Here is an 18985-nt window from a genome sequence, read left to right as displayed (position 1 = left end):
CACTTAATTTTAAAATGACATTGAAAGTGATTCATAAATTCATGCCCAACAGTGGATATAAACAAGCAAAAACAAAGTAAAATGAAAATCAGCTGGTGACAGCGCAGGACATACCACCAACTGGGAAAGCCACGAGCAGTCCCTGAGGGAAGGGGTCCTGAGATGACACTGCTCATTTCTCTGCCAGTTACTTCCTGTCCAGCTCACTTTATTCTCAGGTTAAAAGGAAGAATTTAAACTTCATGATTGACGAAGGTCAACTAAACAGACGTTTTCCCCAATAAGATGGAATTCCTATTGTGGTTTTCCTGTTTCTGGGAGTTTGCACCACAGCCCCGAGTTGCTGTCAGGAAGCAGCAGGGCATGGAGTCAGTGTGGAAACCCTCAGATGACTGGACACCTGTTGCTCTGACACTGCCCTGATGGTGTACTGAGAGGAGAAGGGAGGAAGAGGAACCAAAAAATGACAATCGAATTACAGATGTGTCAACAGGAGGCCAAGGAGACCAATTAAACAAACTGCACATGCAGCATGGAGGATTCAAATCCAGACGCCACCACATTTCTTTTTAAAGGAATCCTTTTTTTTTTTTTTTTTAAAGATTTTATCTATCTATTTTTGGGTAGAAGAACTGGAGTGTAGGCCAGAGGTGCAGGGGGGTGAAAGGATTCACTAGACACAGAGTGGGGCAGAACAGGTGGATCTACTGAAATACTCTGCTGCCGGGAAACAGGAGAGGTGTGCTGCACCAAATGTGGGTCAGCTCTCAGGCCAGGGATCGAACTCAGGTCACAGTGCTGGGCTGTGGTGGTGACAGCGCTGAGACATAACCCCTAGGCCACCAGGAAGGCCCCAATCACATTTCTTTTTTTCTTTTAAACAGAGGCATGTTTATTTATTTATTTATTTATTTGTTTGTTTGTTTTGTTTATACATGCACTGGGTACAGTCAGAAGCACGGGAGGGTGAGAGAATTCACCAGAGCCAGAGCGGGGAGCAGAGCAGGCAGAAGGACCGAAGTACACTGCCGAGGGGAGCAGCGGGTGGCAGGAGAGGTCTGCGCTCCATGTGGGACCCTCCTCCGGTGGCCGGGAAGCAGCCGGGGATTGAACCGGTGCCGCTGAGGCTGCGGGCAGCTTCGCAACCCAGCGCTCAACCGCTGCGCCACGGGGGAGGCCCCCCAATCACATTTCTAATCACTTATTTTGCAGCCCAAAAGAAAGAAGTCTAGGGCCTCCCTGGTGGCGCAGCAGTTGAGTGCTGGGCTGTGAAGCTGCCCGCAGCCTCTGCAGCTCCAGGTTCGATACCTGGTGAGGGTCCCACATGGCGCGCAGACCTCTCCTGCTGCCCGCTGCTCCCCTCAGCAGTGTACTTCAGTCCTTCTGCCTGCTCTGCTCCCTGCTCTGGCTCTGGTGAATTCTCTCACCCTCCCGCTTCTGACTGTACCCAGTGCTTGTATAAATAAACAAATAAATCTTTTTTTTTTTAAAAAGAAAGAAGTCTAAGCTAATAATTTAAGAAGTATTTATGGTTATTCCAATAAAACATTGTAGATTTTCAATAAAGTATCATCTTTGAAACTGAGGAAGTCAACATTCTGGCAAATTCTTGTTAATCTCTGAAATAAAGTATGGGGGTTTCTGAAGACATGAAATTCTTTCCTAAGACACCAAAACTTTGTCATTTTGACAGAATGCTTTCCTATTTCAGTATATACAAGGCATGATGGCTCTTTCTTGAAAACTTCAAGTCGTAAGCACGGGTTTTGCAGTGACATACCCCGAACACCACCAGGCTAGTATATGCAACAGTCATTCACATTTCTTTAACTCTGCCGAAACAGAGGCTGAAATATGACTTCAATACTGGCAGCATCCTCTCAGAAGAGGAGCGCTCTGGTGGGCTCAGTGTCACTGGGAAAAAAGGGAAATGGACTTGATGTGATGCAACCAGAGTCCAGGTGGACAAGCGGCGCCCAATCCCGCTGGTTTCCTGCGCAGGCCTCCACCTGCCTCCCCAGGAAACTCAGCCACCCATCTCTCTGGCAGGCAGAGAGTTAAACAATCTCTCAAGCCTGTTCCAACTTTTCATTTTGGTAAATAAAGATATACAACAACAGCAAATTACATGAAAATACCAAAGGCACATTTCTGCTTCATTTTTTTTTCTGGAATTAGAATAAATACATTCCTCTGATCACCTCTACTCACCCTCCTTCCCCAACTACCGGTGACTGCCCAACCATCCGCCTGGTGACCAAGTCCCTCTGGGCTGCACCGGCTCCGGAGCTACAAAGCCAGTGCCAACATGTAGAGGGGGCACGAGCAGGGGCCCAGGACTTGCTCTTTACTCCACCCCACTGCTGTTAGGGTTTCCAGCTGACCTGAAGACCTTCTGCCATGGAGGTTAAGAGACAAAGTTGTAAAAAAAAAAAAAAAAAAAGCCAAACACCACCAACACCACTTTGTATTTGGTGGCAGAGTCAACCATGAATTCACCTAAGGGCCTTTCTGGGGGAGAGAGGATATTTAAGAGAGTTAGCCCAAAAGAATTTAAAGGATGACAGACAACAAGAGACCTAATAATACCTTATAAAAACAGCACCTGATATATTCAATCTGGCACTTAGTTATTTTCTTGCTTGTATATGGAACACACTGACATGTAGTCCAAAATATTCACCCTGCAACGATTAGCTGATTCACAAAGATTAAATAAACATGGTGGCAAAATTCCCTCGTAGAGCATCAATTATTTAAAGGAAGAAAAATCTGTAATGAAGTCATGGAAAAGCCCCGATGTAACCTACTTCGAGCAGAAAAGACAACAAACACATTTCCAAGGTTATAGGATGCTTGAAACATTCTTCTTTCAACTGAGAAGACTATCATCAGCATTTAAAATAGAATACGAAGATGCTTCTCCAGCTTTGTATTTTAATAAAAATACCCTGAGATAAAACAGGAACACGGAATTAAAAGTAACGAGACTCTGCGGCTCCTGCTGCTTTCTTGGCTCACACACAGGAAGCCCTTCTAAAGCAAAGGACTTTCCTTTAATGCAAGTCAAATTTGGACTAAAAGTAAAATTACCATCTGTTTTCTTAAATTCAACATCATCTGTTCCATTCAGGACGAAGACTTAAAATTACCTCGTATTCATTTTGTGTGTCTGAAAACCTAAATAGGGATCAAGAACCAAACTGGTTGCCAGGTCATCGTTTTCACACAGTTCCTTGGCAGACATTCCAGAAGATGGTACATATCGACTCTGTCCTTCGAATCCAGAACTACCATTGCCTGTGGGGGAAAAAAAGAAAAGTAACTCAAATTGAAAAGTACTGAACTCTACCTAAAAACCATTTTGCTCTATTACCAGCTTAAGCTAATAATCAGGAAGTGAAATTATTTTATTCAGTCATAATAATCAAGAATTAAGAACCTTTCACATGAACAGAAAACCAAATACAATGAAGTAGTCCAGTGAAAAAGAGCACTCCTAGTAGCTACTGACACTATCACCAGGCTTCCCAGAATGAGTCTGGGTGGTTGACCCCTGCCTCCCCGCGAGAACAGCTGAGAGATGGCGGGGCAGGGTTCACCACCACAGCAAGGGAGCAGAAGGGCCGCTTCAGGCTGGGCTGAGGGCACCAGGGTGACAAAGACGCGACATAGACACTCTGCAGAAAGTGCCGCAGGGTCATCTCCACTGCCGGAAAAAGTCCTGAGGGGCTCACTCATGCCAGGTGCCCCATTTTGGGCGAATGAGCACTCACCACCCCCACATCCTGGTAACAGAGGCCCAGAGGCTGACGAGCTTGTCTGCCACAAGAGCTGGAGTACAAGCGGGGAAAGAAGTGGAGAGACCGACAGGACTATTTCTAACTAACCTGCGTGAAACAGATTTTGAGTGAATGGATAAAAATAGGGAAGCAACTGAAATAGGATCTTTATAAAACTTTATAGAAACAGCATCTGCTATTACTCAATCTAGCACTTACATGGTGACTTCCTGGCCTGTCTATTCAACATACTGGAGCGGACGGCATGTAACTGGGCTTCACTGTGGAAGAAAAACGGAAAGGAGAGGGACTGTTTGAGTGGAACTCCACCCGAGCTGACCTGAGCCACAAGCCCACGTCACGGAGTCTTTTCAGGGGCCAGCATGGGCGGCACTGAGGCCCCGGCAGACAGAGCAAGTCTCTCAAAATGAAGACATGGAAGAATGAGAGACAGTGAGAGATGGGACCTTTTCAGCCCCTCTTTCAAAAAATTAAATAGACACTTAACTGTAATTCCCTGCCAAAGGGGAGCTGTATGCTTTGTAGTTAAATTCTTGACATATGTGAACAGCTGTCATTATTTTTTAAAACTTTTTTTTTTTTTTTTTTTTGGTGGGACCCTCGCCGGAGGCCGGGGATCGAACCGGCACTCCAGAGGCCGCGGGCAGCCTCGCAGCCCAGCGCTCAACTGCTGTGCCACCAGGGGAGGCCCTAAAACTTCTTAAAAATATGGTCCACGTACCATAAAATCCACCCATTTCAAGCACACAATTCGATGGTTTTTAAGGTTATTTACAGGGTTGTGTAACCATCACCCACAAAGAGACCCTGTGGCCCTCGGTGGTCACCTGCGCGCCCCTCCAGTGCAGTGCACCTGCCTTCTGTCCCCAGGAGCTGGTTGGCCTACAAATCCCACGCAGATGGGCCCCAGAGCTGGGGGGCTTTGCGCTGGCCCCCTTCCCACAGCAGCGTGCTCCCAAGGCTAGCTCACGTCATGCCACACGCCAGGGCTTCACTCCTCGTGGCTAAGGAAGGGCCTCATTTGGTCCTTTTTCACGGGCTTCCACTTTCGGCATTATTGATGTTCCTGTGAGCACTCACGCAAGCTCTTGGGCCTGTGGCCCACACGGTGACTCTGCCTAGCCTTCTGCGGGCTGCCCGACGGTGCTCCAGAGCGGCCACACCACTTCACGTTCCCAGCAGCAGCAGGAGGCTCTGGTTCTTCGGATCATCTCCGGTACTTATCATTGTTCTTTGACGCCGGACGTGCCAGTGGTCGTTGAGTGGTGCTTTGTGGGTATGATTTTTGTACTTCCCAATGACTAATGATTCTGAGCGTTTTGAGTTCAGGCCATCTGACACACCTGTCTATTCAGACCCCTGCCCATTTCTAAGTGGGGTTTGTCACTCTCTGCTAACTTACAGCTTTCTGGTTATCAGTCCCTTACCAGACTCTGAAATTTGAAAAAATTGTCCCTCTTTCTGTGACGTGTCATTTTACCTTTTTTTTTTTTTAATATTTATTTATTCATGTGTACAGAAGCTGGGGTACAGGCCAGAGTTATGGGGGGGCTGAAAGGATTCATCAGAGACAGAGCGGGGAGCAGAACAGGCAGACTGACAGAAGTACACTGCTGAGGGGAACAGTGGGCAAGTCAGGAGAGGTCTGCTGTGCCATGTGGATTGCTCCCTGGCCAGCAGGGGATCGAACTCGTGCTGCAATGGCTACGGACAGCTTCACAGGTTGCATCTTAACCCCTTGTACCAGCAGAGAGGCCCCATTTTACGTTCTTGATAGTTTCCCCTAAACCAAGAATTTTACAGCTTTATTTATTTATGCATAGAAGAGCTGGGGTACAGGCCAGAGGTGCAGGGGTGAGAGAGTTCACCAGAGACAGATTGGGGAACAGAACAGGCAGATTGAAATCCACTGCTGAGGGGAGCAGTGGGGAGACAGGAGAGGTCTGCAACCTGGCCAGGGATCAAACTCAGGCCACAACGGTGATACTGCTGAGATTTAACCACTATGCCATCAGGGAGGCCCAGAATTCTACAATTTTAATTTCAATTAATCTTTTTTTCCCTTCTTGTTCCTTGGGCTTTCAAGTGTCAAATCCAAGAAACCACTGCCTAGTCCCAAATCATGGATATATAGACCTATGTTTTCTTCTAGGGAGCTTTAAAGTTTGTTTTTAAAAAGATTTATTTACACAAGATCTGGGGTGTAGGCCAGACGCGCAGGAGGGTGAGAGAATTCACCAGACAGAGCGGGGAGCAGAACAGGCAGACTGATGAAATACACTGCTGAGGGGAGCAGCGGGCGAGACAGGAGACATCTGCCGCACCATGTGGGTATCTCCCTGGCCAGCCAGGAATCGAAACCACACTGTAGAGGCTGTGGACAGCTTTACAGCATTGCGCTCAACCCGCCGCGCCACCGGGGAGGCCTAAAGTTTTAACTTTTAAAGTGTTTAATTCATTTTGAGAGTTTTTACACAGCGTGAGTCAGGCCCAATTTCAATCTTTTCCCTATCCAGTTTTTCATTCTTTCCCCACGTGTCTCCGTCCTTATCAAAAATCAACTGACGGCAAGCATGTGGCTCACTTCTGACTCTCAAGCCTACCCCAAAAGCCCATGCACCTGCCACCCAACACCACCTTGACTCCTGCCACTGACCCAAGATAGCTCAAAATCAAGGTGTGCGAGTGCCCCAAGGCTGTTCTTTCTCAAGCCTGCTCTTGCTATTCTGGGCTCCTTGGATTTCCAGTAAAAATTTTAAATTAGTTTGATGTCTGCAAAGATGTCAGTTGAGATTTTGACAAGGACACAGTCATCTAACGTGAACAATACTGTCTTCCAAACAAACATGGATGGTGTCTCATTTATGTCTTCTTTAATTTCCCTCAACAATGTTTCAGTTTTCAGAACATAAGTTTTACACATATCATTAAATTTATTGCCAATGACTTATTCTTTCTAATGCCATTGTAAATGAAATTTTGGGATCATCTATCACAAGAAATATACTCGATTTTTGTATATTGACCTTGTATCACTCGCTGAACTCATCAGTTCTAAGTAGTTTTTTAAAGATTTATTTATTTACACAAGCACTGGGTACAGTCAGAAGCGCGGGAGGGTGAGAGAATTCACCAGAGCCAGAGCGGGGAGCAGAGCAGGCAGAAGGACCGAAGGACACTGCTGAGGGGAGCAGCGGGCGGCAGGAGAGGTCTGCGCGCCATGTGGGACCCTCCTCTAGTGGCCGGGGAACAGCCGGGAATCGAATCGGCACTGCAGAGGCTGCGGGCAGCTTCGCAACCCAGCGCTCAACCGCTGCGCCACCGGGGAGGCCCTTTTTAGCGAATTCTTTAAGATTTCTAATCATGTCATTCTTACATAGATTGTTTAACTTCTTTCTTTCCATTTTGGATGATTCTGTAAGTTCATTTTCTTGCCGTACTGCTGTGGTTAGAATAAAAGTGGTGAGAACAGGTAGTCTCATTCCTGACCTTACAGGGAACCATTTAGTCTTTCATCAATAAAGATGACATTAGCTGTGGGCTGGTGCACAGCCCAAGTTGTGGGATTACCTGCGGTTCCTCCCGTGTGTAGTGTTTTTATCCTGCGCCTGTGGGGATAATCGTGTGGTTTGTGTCTTTCATCCTGTTGCTATGATGTATTACACTGACTGGTTTTCAGAAGCCAAACCAACCTTGCGTTCCCAGCACAAATCCCACTTCGTGATACTGCAGAATCCTTATCATTTGTTGCTGGATTTGGTTTTGCTGAGGACTACTATGCCCACATTTATCAGACACACTGATGGGTGGTTTCCTTTTTCTGTGATGTCTCTGGTTTTAATAGCAGGTTAATACTGGCCTCATCAAATGAATCAGGAAAGTGTTCCCTTCCTATGCATTTCTGGAACAGTCTCTGAAGAACTGGTATGAATTCTGACTTAAATACCCACTGTATTCATCAATAAAGCCATCCGGACCTGAGACTTCCTTTGTAGGTAGAGTTTTTTTTTAATTACTGAGTCAATTTTGTCACTTGGTTTTTTCAGATTTTGCATTTCTTCTTGAATAATTTTTAAGATTTATTTACTTATGCATACAAGAGCTGGGATACAGGCCAGAGGTGCCGGCGGGCGGGTGGGTGAGAGGATTCACCAGAGACAAAGTGGGAACAGAACAGACAGACTGAAGTACACTGTTGAAGGGAGCAGCGGGTGAGACAGGAGAGGTCTGCTGCGCCATGTGGGTAGCTCCCTGGCTGGCCAGAGATCAAACTGGTGCTGCAGAGACTGTGGATAGTTTCATAGTGCGGTGCTTAACCCCTTGCGCCACCTGGGAGGCCCTCTTCTTGAATAAATTTTGCCCTGGGTACAGTCAGAAGCGCGGGAGGGTGAGAGAATTCACCAGAGCCAGAGCGGGGAGCAGAACAGGCAGAAGGACCGAAGTACACCGCTGAGGGGAGCAGGGGGCGGCAGGAGAGGTCTGCGCACCATGTGGGACCCTCCTCTAGTGGCCGGGGAACAGCTGGGGATCGAACCGGCGCTGCAGAGGCCTCGGGCAGCTTCGCAACCCAGCGCTCAACCGCTGCGCCACCGGGGAGGCCCAGATAGCTTGTTATTTTATAGGAATTTGCCAATTTTAAGTCAACACTGTTGACTGTTGGTATGTGGTTATTCACAGTACTACTACAAGCCTGTCACATCAGACCTTTCATTGTTGTTTCTTTTTTCTGACTGGATAAAATAGGCAGTAACTTTGTGTGACTTTAAGGTGTACAGCATGTTACTTTGGTAAACTTATGACTGCTGTTGTAATGCTTTTCACATTACACAATTATATTCAATGTACTTACTCTATGCAGCCTATGGCTTATTTTAGAAATTATTACAAGTTTGTACCTTAAACGTGCTCAATCTTTTCCCCCCACACCTTTCTGCTATTACCATTTTACTATTTTTTTTTTCTTCCCTAAACAGATTCGATGCCACATATATGTGGCATCATACAGTACTTGTCTGTCGGACGTGTCTCTTTGTATAAGGTGCTCATCCATTCACGCGGTTCCGTTCTCGTGGCTGAGTAATATTCCACTGCGCATCTACACTCCATTGTTTATCCACTTGTCTACTGACGGACGTCTGAGCGGTTCCTACAGCCTACCTACTGTGAATAATGCTGCGATAAACATTTATTTCACTGAATTCCTGTTTTCATTTCCTTTCGGTAATACACCCAGAAATCGAATGATAGACCTGTTTTTATTTTTATTTGTGGTATCTCCATATTCTTACGTATAGTGTTGGGACTATCATTCTTGATTCTGGGGTCTCCTCTCTTTCATGACCAGTCTCACTTAAAGATTTGCCAATTTTGTTGCTCTTTTCAAAGAATCAGCTTTTAGTTTTGTTGACTTTTTCGTCTTTCTGTTCTCCATCCTATTAAATTCTACTCTATTATTTCCTTCATTCATGTTTTGGGTTCAGTTTGCTCTTCTTTTTCTGATGAGTTAAAGTGAAAAGTTAGGTTACTGATCAAGATCTTTCTTGTCTTGCCAACTAGACATTCACAACTATAACTGTTCCTCTAAGTATTGCTTTACTGCACCCCATCCATTTTGATACATTACATTCTCCTTTTCATTCAACTTCAAGTATTCTCCATTTCTCTTATGATTTCTTCTTTGGCTCACTGGTTATTTTGGAATGTGTTGTTTAGTTTCTATTTGTGAATTTCCCAAATTTCTGTCCATTTCCAATTCTACTCCACTGTGACCATTCTTTTCTTTTTAAAAAGATTTATTTTTATTTATTTATGCATACAAGAACTAGGGTGAAGGCCAGAGGTGTGGGGGCTGAGAGTATTCACCAGAGACAGTGGGGGGAGCAGAACAGGCAGATCTACTGAAATCCACTGCTGGGAGCAGTGGGCAAGACAGGAGAGGTCTGCTGCACCATGTGGGTAGCTCCCTGGTTGGGGATCAAACTCATGTTGCAGAGGCTGCCGATAGCCTGATACTGCTGACACTTAACCCCTTGTGTCACCAGGGAGGCCCAGACCATTTGCATTTTGTTGATCTTCTGCCTAGCTATTCTAAGCACAACTGAAAGTGGATACTGAAGTCTCCAAATTATTGCTGAATTATATTTTTCTCATTTCAACTTAGCCTTCTCACCGTGTATGGTGGGGCTCTGATGTCAGATGAAGTCACCGCAGCTCCCCTACAGAGGAACACTACTCTGTACTCCCTATTCTACTCACCATGTCTCTCACTCTGCACCATTCTTGCCTGGTAACACCTAGCAGGACTCTATCCACCTTTACACTCTCGGCTTTTTCCAACATCTTCCTCTGACTCTACCTACGCTTGGCAAAGTGTAGTCTATATAATGTTGATTTTCTCATTCTAATTTTTCTCCAACAAAGTAAACTAATTAAGACCTTTTTGCATCACAATGCACAAAGGTAGATCAAGAGCCACTTGCTAAAAATGAGCAAGACCAAAAAACAAATTTAAGAGCTGCCTAATTCATTGGCCAGAACCATCAGCCCTGCTGTAGGCACTATACTTCCTTCAGGTTCCCACTAAACACTCCGAGGATGAGGGAGCGGCCTGTGCGGAGGAGAAGCCATTCCGTCTCAGGTTCTCACCTAACGCAGCAGTGACCTAAATCCGTGATAGAAAGCTTACAGGCATCCTGGGACCCACGACCAGCACAGCCCATGAGAGGAGGAAGTGAATCAGAAGCAGAGCAATCTACCTGTAACCCAGCAAACCCCAGGCTGATTCAAATCTACGGGGAGCACGCCAATTCCAAGAGCAGCTCAGGCCAAGTTAGCCTCGGGAAACGCACGACACTGAAGACTCGGTCTCCCTCACCATGGCCACAAAACGCTGGGCGCTGCTCACACCGCTGCCCACTCAGGCTTATGCCCACCCTAGGGCACTTGACTATGAAATCTCTGTCAAACCCACAATTTCCCCAACTCTCAAGTAGTAGCCTTGTCTCACCAAGAGCGACAGGGGTAAAAAGAAAGTAACTGCTTATCAACAGTGCATCACTGCCAGGATCAAGCGCTGATCACCCTCTCTAAGCAGAAGAAATGGCAAAGATTGGTGAAGCGGCTCGACTCCCATTAATCATGTTAAGTTAGAGTTAATTATTTATAATACTCTAAGTTTTCAAAGAAATATACATAAAATATAAAAAAATACACTCTGAACTTACAAGAAATTCAATAGCAGTAGCTTAAAAATTTGTGTAGGACAGATGAAACATGGAGCTATAAATGCCACAACATATACAGCTGTGGGTATAAAAGCATCATTAAGGTCATCACATCAAGCATTAAAATTGAGTTTTTCACCATGATGAGAATAGCAACTGACATGACTTTGGAACCATAAAAAAACCCACGCCGTTACCCACGAGCACACAGAACAGGCACGTGGCGACAGCAAAGACCAGAACGCACGCCACAGCGGCGGCGCAGGGAGGCGGTACGTACATCTGCTCGACCTCCGCTCCACCACGCCCCTGCCGGCCTTCACGGCGTCCTTGCCCGCGGGCTGTGGCTTGGCCTGGGTCTGCGGAGGGTCACTGGACAACTTGCCTCCACTCCTCCTGCCATTCACCACCATGTTCTTGGATTCTCCCAGCCACTTCATGCCCCCGGACAGCCTGGCCCAGGTGCATTTAGTCACGCTCTTCACACAGCTTAGAGAGTAATTTCAGTGTTCTCTCCTGACAGAAACAAAATATGAAAAACAAAATGGGGAGGTAAATACATAAAAGGCCACGTTCACCCACCCGAGAAAGACGCAAAGTGTGAAGGTCACCGGGAGACTGAGGTCCCACCCTCTGAAGGCCACGACGGCTGTGAGGCCTGCAGGTCTCCCTCTCCCTCCCTCTCCCCCACGGTGAGAACCGGTTCCTGACTTCTTACAAACTCAGCAGAGCACGGGTGATAAATGATTTTAAGTAGCCACAGAAATGGCTACCTGGGCAAGCCCTAAATGACATTCCACACAAACACAACCGCTGGTTTTCACTTGACTTCGGATCCCTGTCCCGTGACAGGAACTTCGGGTGAATCCACGGGGTGAAAGTCACATTTGGCTAAAAAGATCAAAACTGCGCTTGATGAGGACGCGCTTACAACTGTCCCCCAACAGGCACCTCCACCTCCTCCGCTATTCCAGCCCCACTCGGCCTCCGCTGGGCCCCACTCTCCTGTCTTCTCGCAGGCGGCACTGAACCCAGCGAAACGCTGCTGCTGAAAGAACAGGAAAGGGCACGAGAAACCACCAGGACAGCAATTATAAGTTAAACATTTTCTATTTTGAAAAGTTATTAAATTAAACATAAAACCATGTTGGTGATCAAAGAGCCTGTCTCGCGCGTGGACGGCAGGTGCAGAACTCGGGAGCAGGCCCCGCCCGGGACACGCTCACTTTCCCCTGCACCTGGCACGCGACCACCCACCTCTTTTCTCTGGTCCACCCCTTCCTGTTCCAGGAGGCCTCCTGGACGCTCACTGCCCAGTCCAGCGAGACGCCCACTGAGCGCTCAGGTCAAACTTCTCAAGTCCCTAAGGGCCGCCTAACTCTCCGCCTCCGTAACTGACCGCGACCCCCTGAGGCCCGAAGTTCCATTTCTTTTCTCTAACCCCTCCCAGCACAGCGCAAGAAGCAGACACACACGGCTGAGCCGCCAGCCAACAAGCGTGTGCCAGGCCACCTGACAGAACCGGCCCTCAGCTTTAGACTGACGAATAAGGCTCCAAGTCCCCGTCCCTGCCTGCTGGGGGGGGGGGGGCCTCACTGTACCTCTGGCTCACCCCTAGTTCTGCACCCCACACAAGAAGCAAAGTGCTTTCTGGTCTTTCAGGCAACCCGGATCACCAACGCCCACAAAACCCACGGCTGTCGAATGATGCCCAAAGAACGTGTTTTTAAGGCTCTCGGGTCCTGACATGCCGAACACGCCCCAGTGCGGCGACATGGAACAGAAGGAGCAAAGGGGCTCTGGACAGATTTAAGAGTCATATCCCCACAGGCAGCCTTACACCCCTTAAGGGAGAACGTGTGAAAAGACATCACATCTGAAAACACCGGCTCACGGGGCAGGGGGCAGGCGGCGGTGAAAGGAACACTGGGGGGAAGGGAGACTGGGATCTTCGTTTGTTTTCAACAAGAGGAAAAAAACAGAAGTTGCACGTTCCACAAGGACACAGGCAAATGAAATTCTGGGCCTGGGGATGACGAGAGCAGCTCCACCTAGGCGTGCGCCCGAGGGTTCGCGGGCAGTTGTGGGAGTGTCTCCCCAGAAGGATGTTCTGTGGCCTGGGCAGGACGCCCCAGTGCGGTAACGTGTGGACTCAGCAAGGCCTCGCCCTGTCTGATGTTCAGGCTCCTGGGACGCAGCAGGTCTGCGCTCTGGGCAGGAAGCAGCATTCCGGAGAGGCCCGGGCTGGGGCACCCACAGAGGCCGCAGGTGGGGCGGTAGCGCACCCCGCAGGTTCCGGCAGCAGGTGCAAACCCGGCAACAGTCCACAAGAGACACGAGTCACTGAAAAGCCGCTCAAGCAGCAGCATGCAGGAGACGTCCACGTACACCACGGCCCCCGGGTGGGGGCCTGCATGCACACACTGCAGGTCACGCAGCAAGGCCATCTCGGAGGCATGGCACCCAACATTTGTAAAAGTTTTAAAGTTCCCCTACACAGGAAACCTATTTATTTATAATCAGGAGGGGAACAAACAAGCCAGCAAACCCCCATGCCTGAGCGGGACTCAAGGGCGCGGCGGCGCTGTGCTGGCAGCCATGCCCGGCGACAAGACCGCGCCCGCCCCTCCGATGCCCCGCGGACCCCGGGCTGCCCGGCATTGGTGACTTCTGCGGGCACTCCTCACGCCCAACTAGAGAGCTGTGGTTCCAAACCATTTTTACTGCTTCAAGACAGGCTTTTTTGTTGAATGTTCTAAACACAAACCAAGATTTCAAAAATTGTTAGAAAAATGAAAACATTCTGAAGGATGATCAAGAATCGTGACAATTTCTGGGACATTTACCAATCGCTGCCCAAGTGATGTGCGCCCCGAACCGGGTGACACGATTCCTCCTGGAGAAGTCACCCCACGCCAGGACGGGCCGAGGGGTTGGGAAGGAAGAGGAGGCGCAGTGGAAGGGCCAAGGGTTGGGGGGCCGGAGCAGGCTGCGGGAGGACGACACCTCACCCCACCGAGCCGGCGACAGCAGCGCCTCCGCAGCAGTGTTGGCCCACGACGTGGTCTCTGTTCAGAAGGATCAGCCTTTCCAAATGAGCACGCGTCACCTGGTCCGCTATCACCAGACCAGAGCTGTCCCCGAACTCTACGGCTGAGCCGTGCCCCGCGCCACCAACTGCACAGCAAAGAGCTCCTGCTGCACGATACAAAGGCCCCGTTATTCAAGATACCATTTCTGCTGTCTGCGCCCAGCTCTGGTAGAGTCCGACCCACAGGCACCCCAGGTCGGCCAACGTAGACAGCCCGGGCGTCACGCCCCCAGACCGGCCAGGGGTGGGGCCTGAACCCTACAGCCCCTCCTGTGCATTCTGGACTCCGCGGCAGGCGACAGAGGCTAGAGATGCCCTCGTGCCTCTTGGAGAACCCTGTGCCGGGTGCGCGATCGGCTGCGCTAACTGCCCGGAGGGGTCGGGAAGTGGCCTGAGACACGGCCCGAGACGCCAGGTCCGCATCTGGAGCCGCGTGTGTTCGTTTACAAGGAAAGGGCCTCTGGGTGTGGCTGAGTTATGGATTTTGGGATGAGTGAGATAGCGGGTGGGCCCCAAATACCATCACAAGCGCCCCTGTAAGAGAGGCAGGGGGCACGGGGCCGCCCCAGGAGAGCCAAGACTGGCGCCACAGGCCAAGGACCGCACAGCCTGATGCTGGGGAGGCAGAAGCAGATGCCCCCAGGGTCTCCACAGGGCGTCCCCCCCATTCCTCCACAGTGGCCCCTGCGACAGCCCCGGGACCCCAGCTGTGCAGGGTGCTGCTGCGGCCCCAGAGGCGACCAGCGCCAGACGACAGGAAAGGGGAGCAGGTGCCCAATGTGTCTTGGGACAGGATCTTAAATGCTCTTTTCAGGGGAGTGACCCCCGCTGTGAACCGAACAGGACACAGCACCGAGGCTCCCCCACGGCACGCCAGCCCTGCGCCGAGCCCACGGGCGGGCCCGACCACTTGTGCGTTCACAGGAAGCTTCCACCCGAACAAAAACAAAGCAGCAGAGCCCTTTCCCGAGCAGAAGAGCGTGGGGCGCGCTGCCCGCCAGGGAAGGCGCCACCCCAGAGCACCCTTACTCACTCAGCAGAGCCAGCACCTCCTGGCCCGCCCGGCGTCATGGCCACAGGCCCTGCACTGTCAAGATGGCGCTCCTGGGCCTCGCGGCCACAGTGAACACAGCGGCTGTGCAGATGCGGCTGTTGAGGGAACTTCTGCCCAAAAATACTTGCTCTTACACCTCTCGGGTCTGACCCACCTGCCCGCCTTCATCTGTCAGTTTTCTCTGAGACCCAAATGGCATTTCCTGTTCTCAGCGGCAGCGGCCTGGGGCAGCCCGCGGCCGGCAGACGGAGACAGGCGGCAACAACGCCGGACCGAATCCTCCTGGGCTGAGACAGGAGCGAGGGGGACCTTCCAAAAGGGGTTCTTGGCCTGGGTCTTCAAAGCCAAGACAGTTTGCAGGTGGTAGGCTGGACAGGGTGTGCCCCAGGTCAGGAGGTGGGGGAGCCCCCGCCCACCCGGCCCCGCCCCAGGATGCCCACTGCCTCACCAGCAGAATGCAAAAGGGCCTCAGACCTCACCCGCCCGACACGGGACAAAAGCAGAAACTACTGATCAAAACAAAGCTCCTCAACTGTCCCCTCTTTTCAGAGCAGAGAGAAACTGAGGCAGAAACAAAGAGGGCCAGGCACGTGGAGGCATTATTCACGAAATTACACGAGGCAGAAACATCACCTCCATTCCTCAGGCTACACAGCCCACCCCCCAAAAAAAATCACATTACCACATCCACTTAAAAAACGCAAATTTTGGGCCTCCCCGGTGGCGCAGCGGTTGAGCGCTGGGTTGCGAAGCTGCCCGCAGCCTCTGCAGCGCCGGTTCGATCCCCGGCTGCTCCCCGGCCACCGGAGGAGGGTCCCACATGGCGCGCAGACCTCTCCTGCCGCCCGCTGCTCCCCTCAGCAGTGTACTTCGGTCCTCCTGCCTGCTCTGCTCCCCGCTCTGGCTCTGGTGAATTCTCTCACCCTCCTGCACTTCTGACTGTACCCAGTGCTTGTATAAACAAACAAATAAATAAATAAATAAATGAAAATAAATCTTTTAAAAAAAAATAAAAAAAAAAAAAAAACGCAAATTTTCAAAAGAATGAAAAAGGACAGGAGTGCAATCGACCACGCAGGGCGTCGGCTCCTGAAGAGACGGAATGTGACTTGTGCCCACGGTGTATCCCACGCCAAACTGCACCTCACATTTCAACATTCAGAGTCCCTCACCCCGATTTTGTCATAGTGGAATTCAGCTTGTGATACAGTTCCGTTTTTAATAACAACTCCCTTCATTTGGGGCTCTCGGTCACTGAATTACTTCTCACGCTCTGAAAGGAAGATACTGGTAGGTCAGCTGGTGGAGAATGTGCTCCATTGTGCTGGAGAGAGCACCCCACTGGAGCCAGAGCAGGGGATTCAATGCTACAGTGGGGCCTCCCTGGTGGCACAGTGGGTTCAACACCGCACTATGAAGCTATCCCCAGCCTCTGCAGCACAAGTTCAATCCCCGGCCGGGAGCTACCCACATGGCGGGCAGACCTCTCCTGTCTCCCCGCTGCTCCCCTCAGCAGTGTGTTTCAGTCAGTCTGCCTGTCCTGCTCCCCACTCTGTCTCTGGTGAAACCTCCCACCCCCCGCACCTCTGACCTGTACCCCCAGTTCTTGTATGCCTAAATCAAAGCAGACACAGGTGGTGACGACAGGCAGGAGCTGGAGGAGTCAGAAGTCTCCCGAGGGGCGGCGGTGGCCTGCAGCGGAGCAGGACTACACGGGAGGGCGGGCTGGCGGGAAGCCTAGAGGGCACCACCAGGCCAAAGTGTCCTAAGGCGCCAGAACTCAGGAGAGTGGGCCTGCGGGGAGACCAGCACTGATGTAAGGGGTTCACAGCCTACCAAGATCCCGGCGCTATCTTGATTCAAATTGCAGAATTTCAGAGCAAAAAGCTATCGATTACAGAAACATGGCTCAGGGAGGGATGTCATCGGCCCAAAGTAATTCCCTCCTCTGCCAAGACGAGGACGCACTGTCCGAACAGGACACCAACGACAGCCGACGCAGCGCGGGCACTTCAACGGAAGGGGGAAGGGGAGGGAAGGGAGAAGGAACGGAACGGGACGCCCCGCCAGCACTCTGGACCCAGGAGGGACGTGCCCAGCAGGGCGTCCAACACACACCGTCCACTAAATGCTCGGGACACGTGAGAGGAAAAGCGAAGGTTGGGGGCCCAGCACTCCTGGACACAACAGGGACACCTCTAAGCCCTAGTCTGCTGACCCCCACGCCACACCTGCTCTTACCAGGCCCCAGACCCTCTGGCATCGCATCACTCACTCCCACGGGGTCCTGGAGCGTGCGTTAGGGAAAAACACTGGGCCTCACAACACAGCCACGCGTGACCAAATACTAAAGAACACAGCACAGATCACCCGCGGCAGCCCACCCTCCAGCCGCGAAAATACAAAAAAGCAACACAGCGTTGCTAGCAGTAGAGAAGTCAGATGCCAGGAGACAGGTGCGCTCCTGAGGCCCTTTGGGGGGGGGGGTGCAGACCACAGAGAGGACGTGAGGAGAGCGGCTCCTCGGTGGACGAGCAGGGCAAGAAGATCAAAGGCAAGAAGAAAACAGTCACTTCTGGGGGCTCAACACACCCCTGGCATTTACACCCACCAAAAGTTTCTCAGGCAACTGATTTGGCCTCCGCCTGGACCCGAGTGAGGTGTGCTGCTGCTGCTGCTGCTGCTTTCAGGTGAGCGGGTGTCCACAGGCTTCTGAGCCCCAGCTCCAGCAGCTGCCAGCAGAGGGGGCGGCGCCTCCTCCAGGCCAGGGCGCGCCAAGTCTCCACCACAGGACGGATGTACACGCACGCACGCGCACGCCCCCCTCCACATGCAGCACGCAAACACCTCGCTGTTAGGAGGGCTCCTCAGAGCTCTGGAGGCTGCACCAGGCACTCCAGCCAGGCCAGCATGTGGCCCGCCTCCCCACCGCCTGCACCGTTCGCAGCACTGAGTGCCATGTCCAGGGGACACCAGGCGCACCTCAGCTCCTGCTGTCAGAAACAGGGCAGGGCTGCCAGGTGAGTGGAGGCCAGGCACCTGGAGAGAGACTGACCCCCGCAGGGGGCCTGCTGCCTAAGCCGCAGCGCCTGTGGACACTAGGAGTCAGGAGGGATGTTTGTTTCACCCCAACAGGGAGGAATGAAGGCTCGCCCGCTGGGCAGCCCCGTGAGGCAGGTGAGATGGCTACCACCACCACGCCGGAACGGATGGGGCTTCCTGAAGGCAAAGAACCGTCAGTTAGAGGCTGGGTCGGGGACCGGTGGCTACACTGCAGCCGGCGATGCCGCCTCTCAGGCCTGCGCGCCTTCAGCGACTGGAGGGGGGCGAGCTCGCTTTCTGCTCCACGGTGATGCTGTGCCAGGTGAGCTACGTCCCAGGACGCGGTTGGCCAGTCAGGGCACACAGCCCTTAGGGTCAGCCCCTGGGGCAGCGGCGAGCCCGTGCTCAGTCCTCACGAGCCAGCCCAGCCAGAGGAAGGGAGAGCAAGCTGACACGGCCTCTCCAGATGGGCCCCGCGTACGACTGGACCTCAGAGCATGGTCTCGACGGGTCTCAGACGTGAGACGCAGGGACCGGCGGTGGCCTCGTGCCAACGGAGCCAGGCGCCCGTTTCTCCCCAGGCCTTTCATCCAGCCCAGAACCCCGCGTTGATGTGGCAGTCGGGAGCCAGACCCCAGAGCCTGCCCACTCAGGCACCAGCCGGCCCTGGCTGGCAGACACGGGAGCCAGAGGGCACGGATGGGGTGGCGCCCACACGCTCGAATGCCGCAGAATCTGGAGCATCACCCACGGGGACTCTGCCCTTCCATGA

The 18985-nt window shown here is 51.6% G+C and overlaps 1 protein-coding gene across 2 annotated transcripts in view; it reads right to left on the bottom strand.

Moving 5' to 3' along the window:
* The window catches only part of KMT5B (lysine methyltransferase 5B), a gene marked incomplete at both ends in the record, with an annotated part of 30042 nt that extends 18561 nt beyond the window's left edge, over window positions 1-11481 (bottom strand). Inside the window, 2 exons of one of the 2 annotated variants that reach the window (XM_084228409.1) lie at window positions 3153-3300; window positions 11307-11481. In XM_084228409.1, the coding sequence (XP_084084535.1) occupies window positions 3153-3300; window positions 11307-11466 (308 nt within the window). The remainder of the gene's footprint in view (window positions 1-3152; window positions 3301-11306) is intronic. The other variant, XM_084228408.1, reaches the window with a different exon arrangement.
* Between the last annotated feature and the right edge of the window lie 7504 nt (window positions 11482-18985).

The sequence above is a fragment of the Talpa europaea genome (assembly GCF_964194135.1).
Source record: "Talpa europaea genome assembly, chromosome: 1".
NCBI lineage: Eukaryota > Metazoa > Chordata > Mammalia > Eulipotyphla > Talpidae > Talpa > Talpa europaea.
Note: the sequence above shows the minus strand (reverse complement) of the source record. Positions and strands in the feature narration are given on the sequence as shown.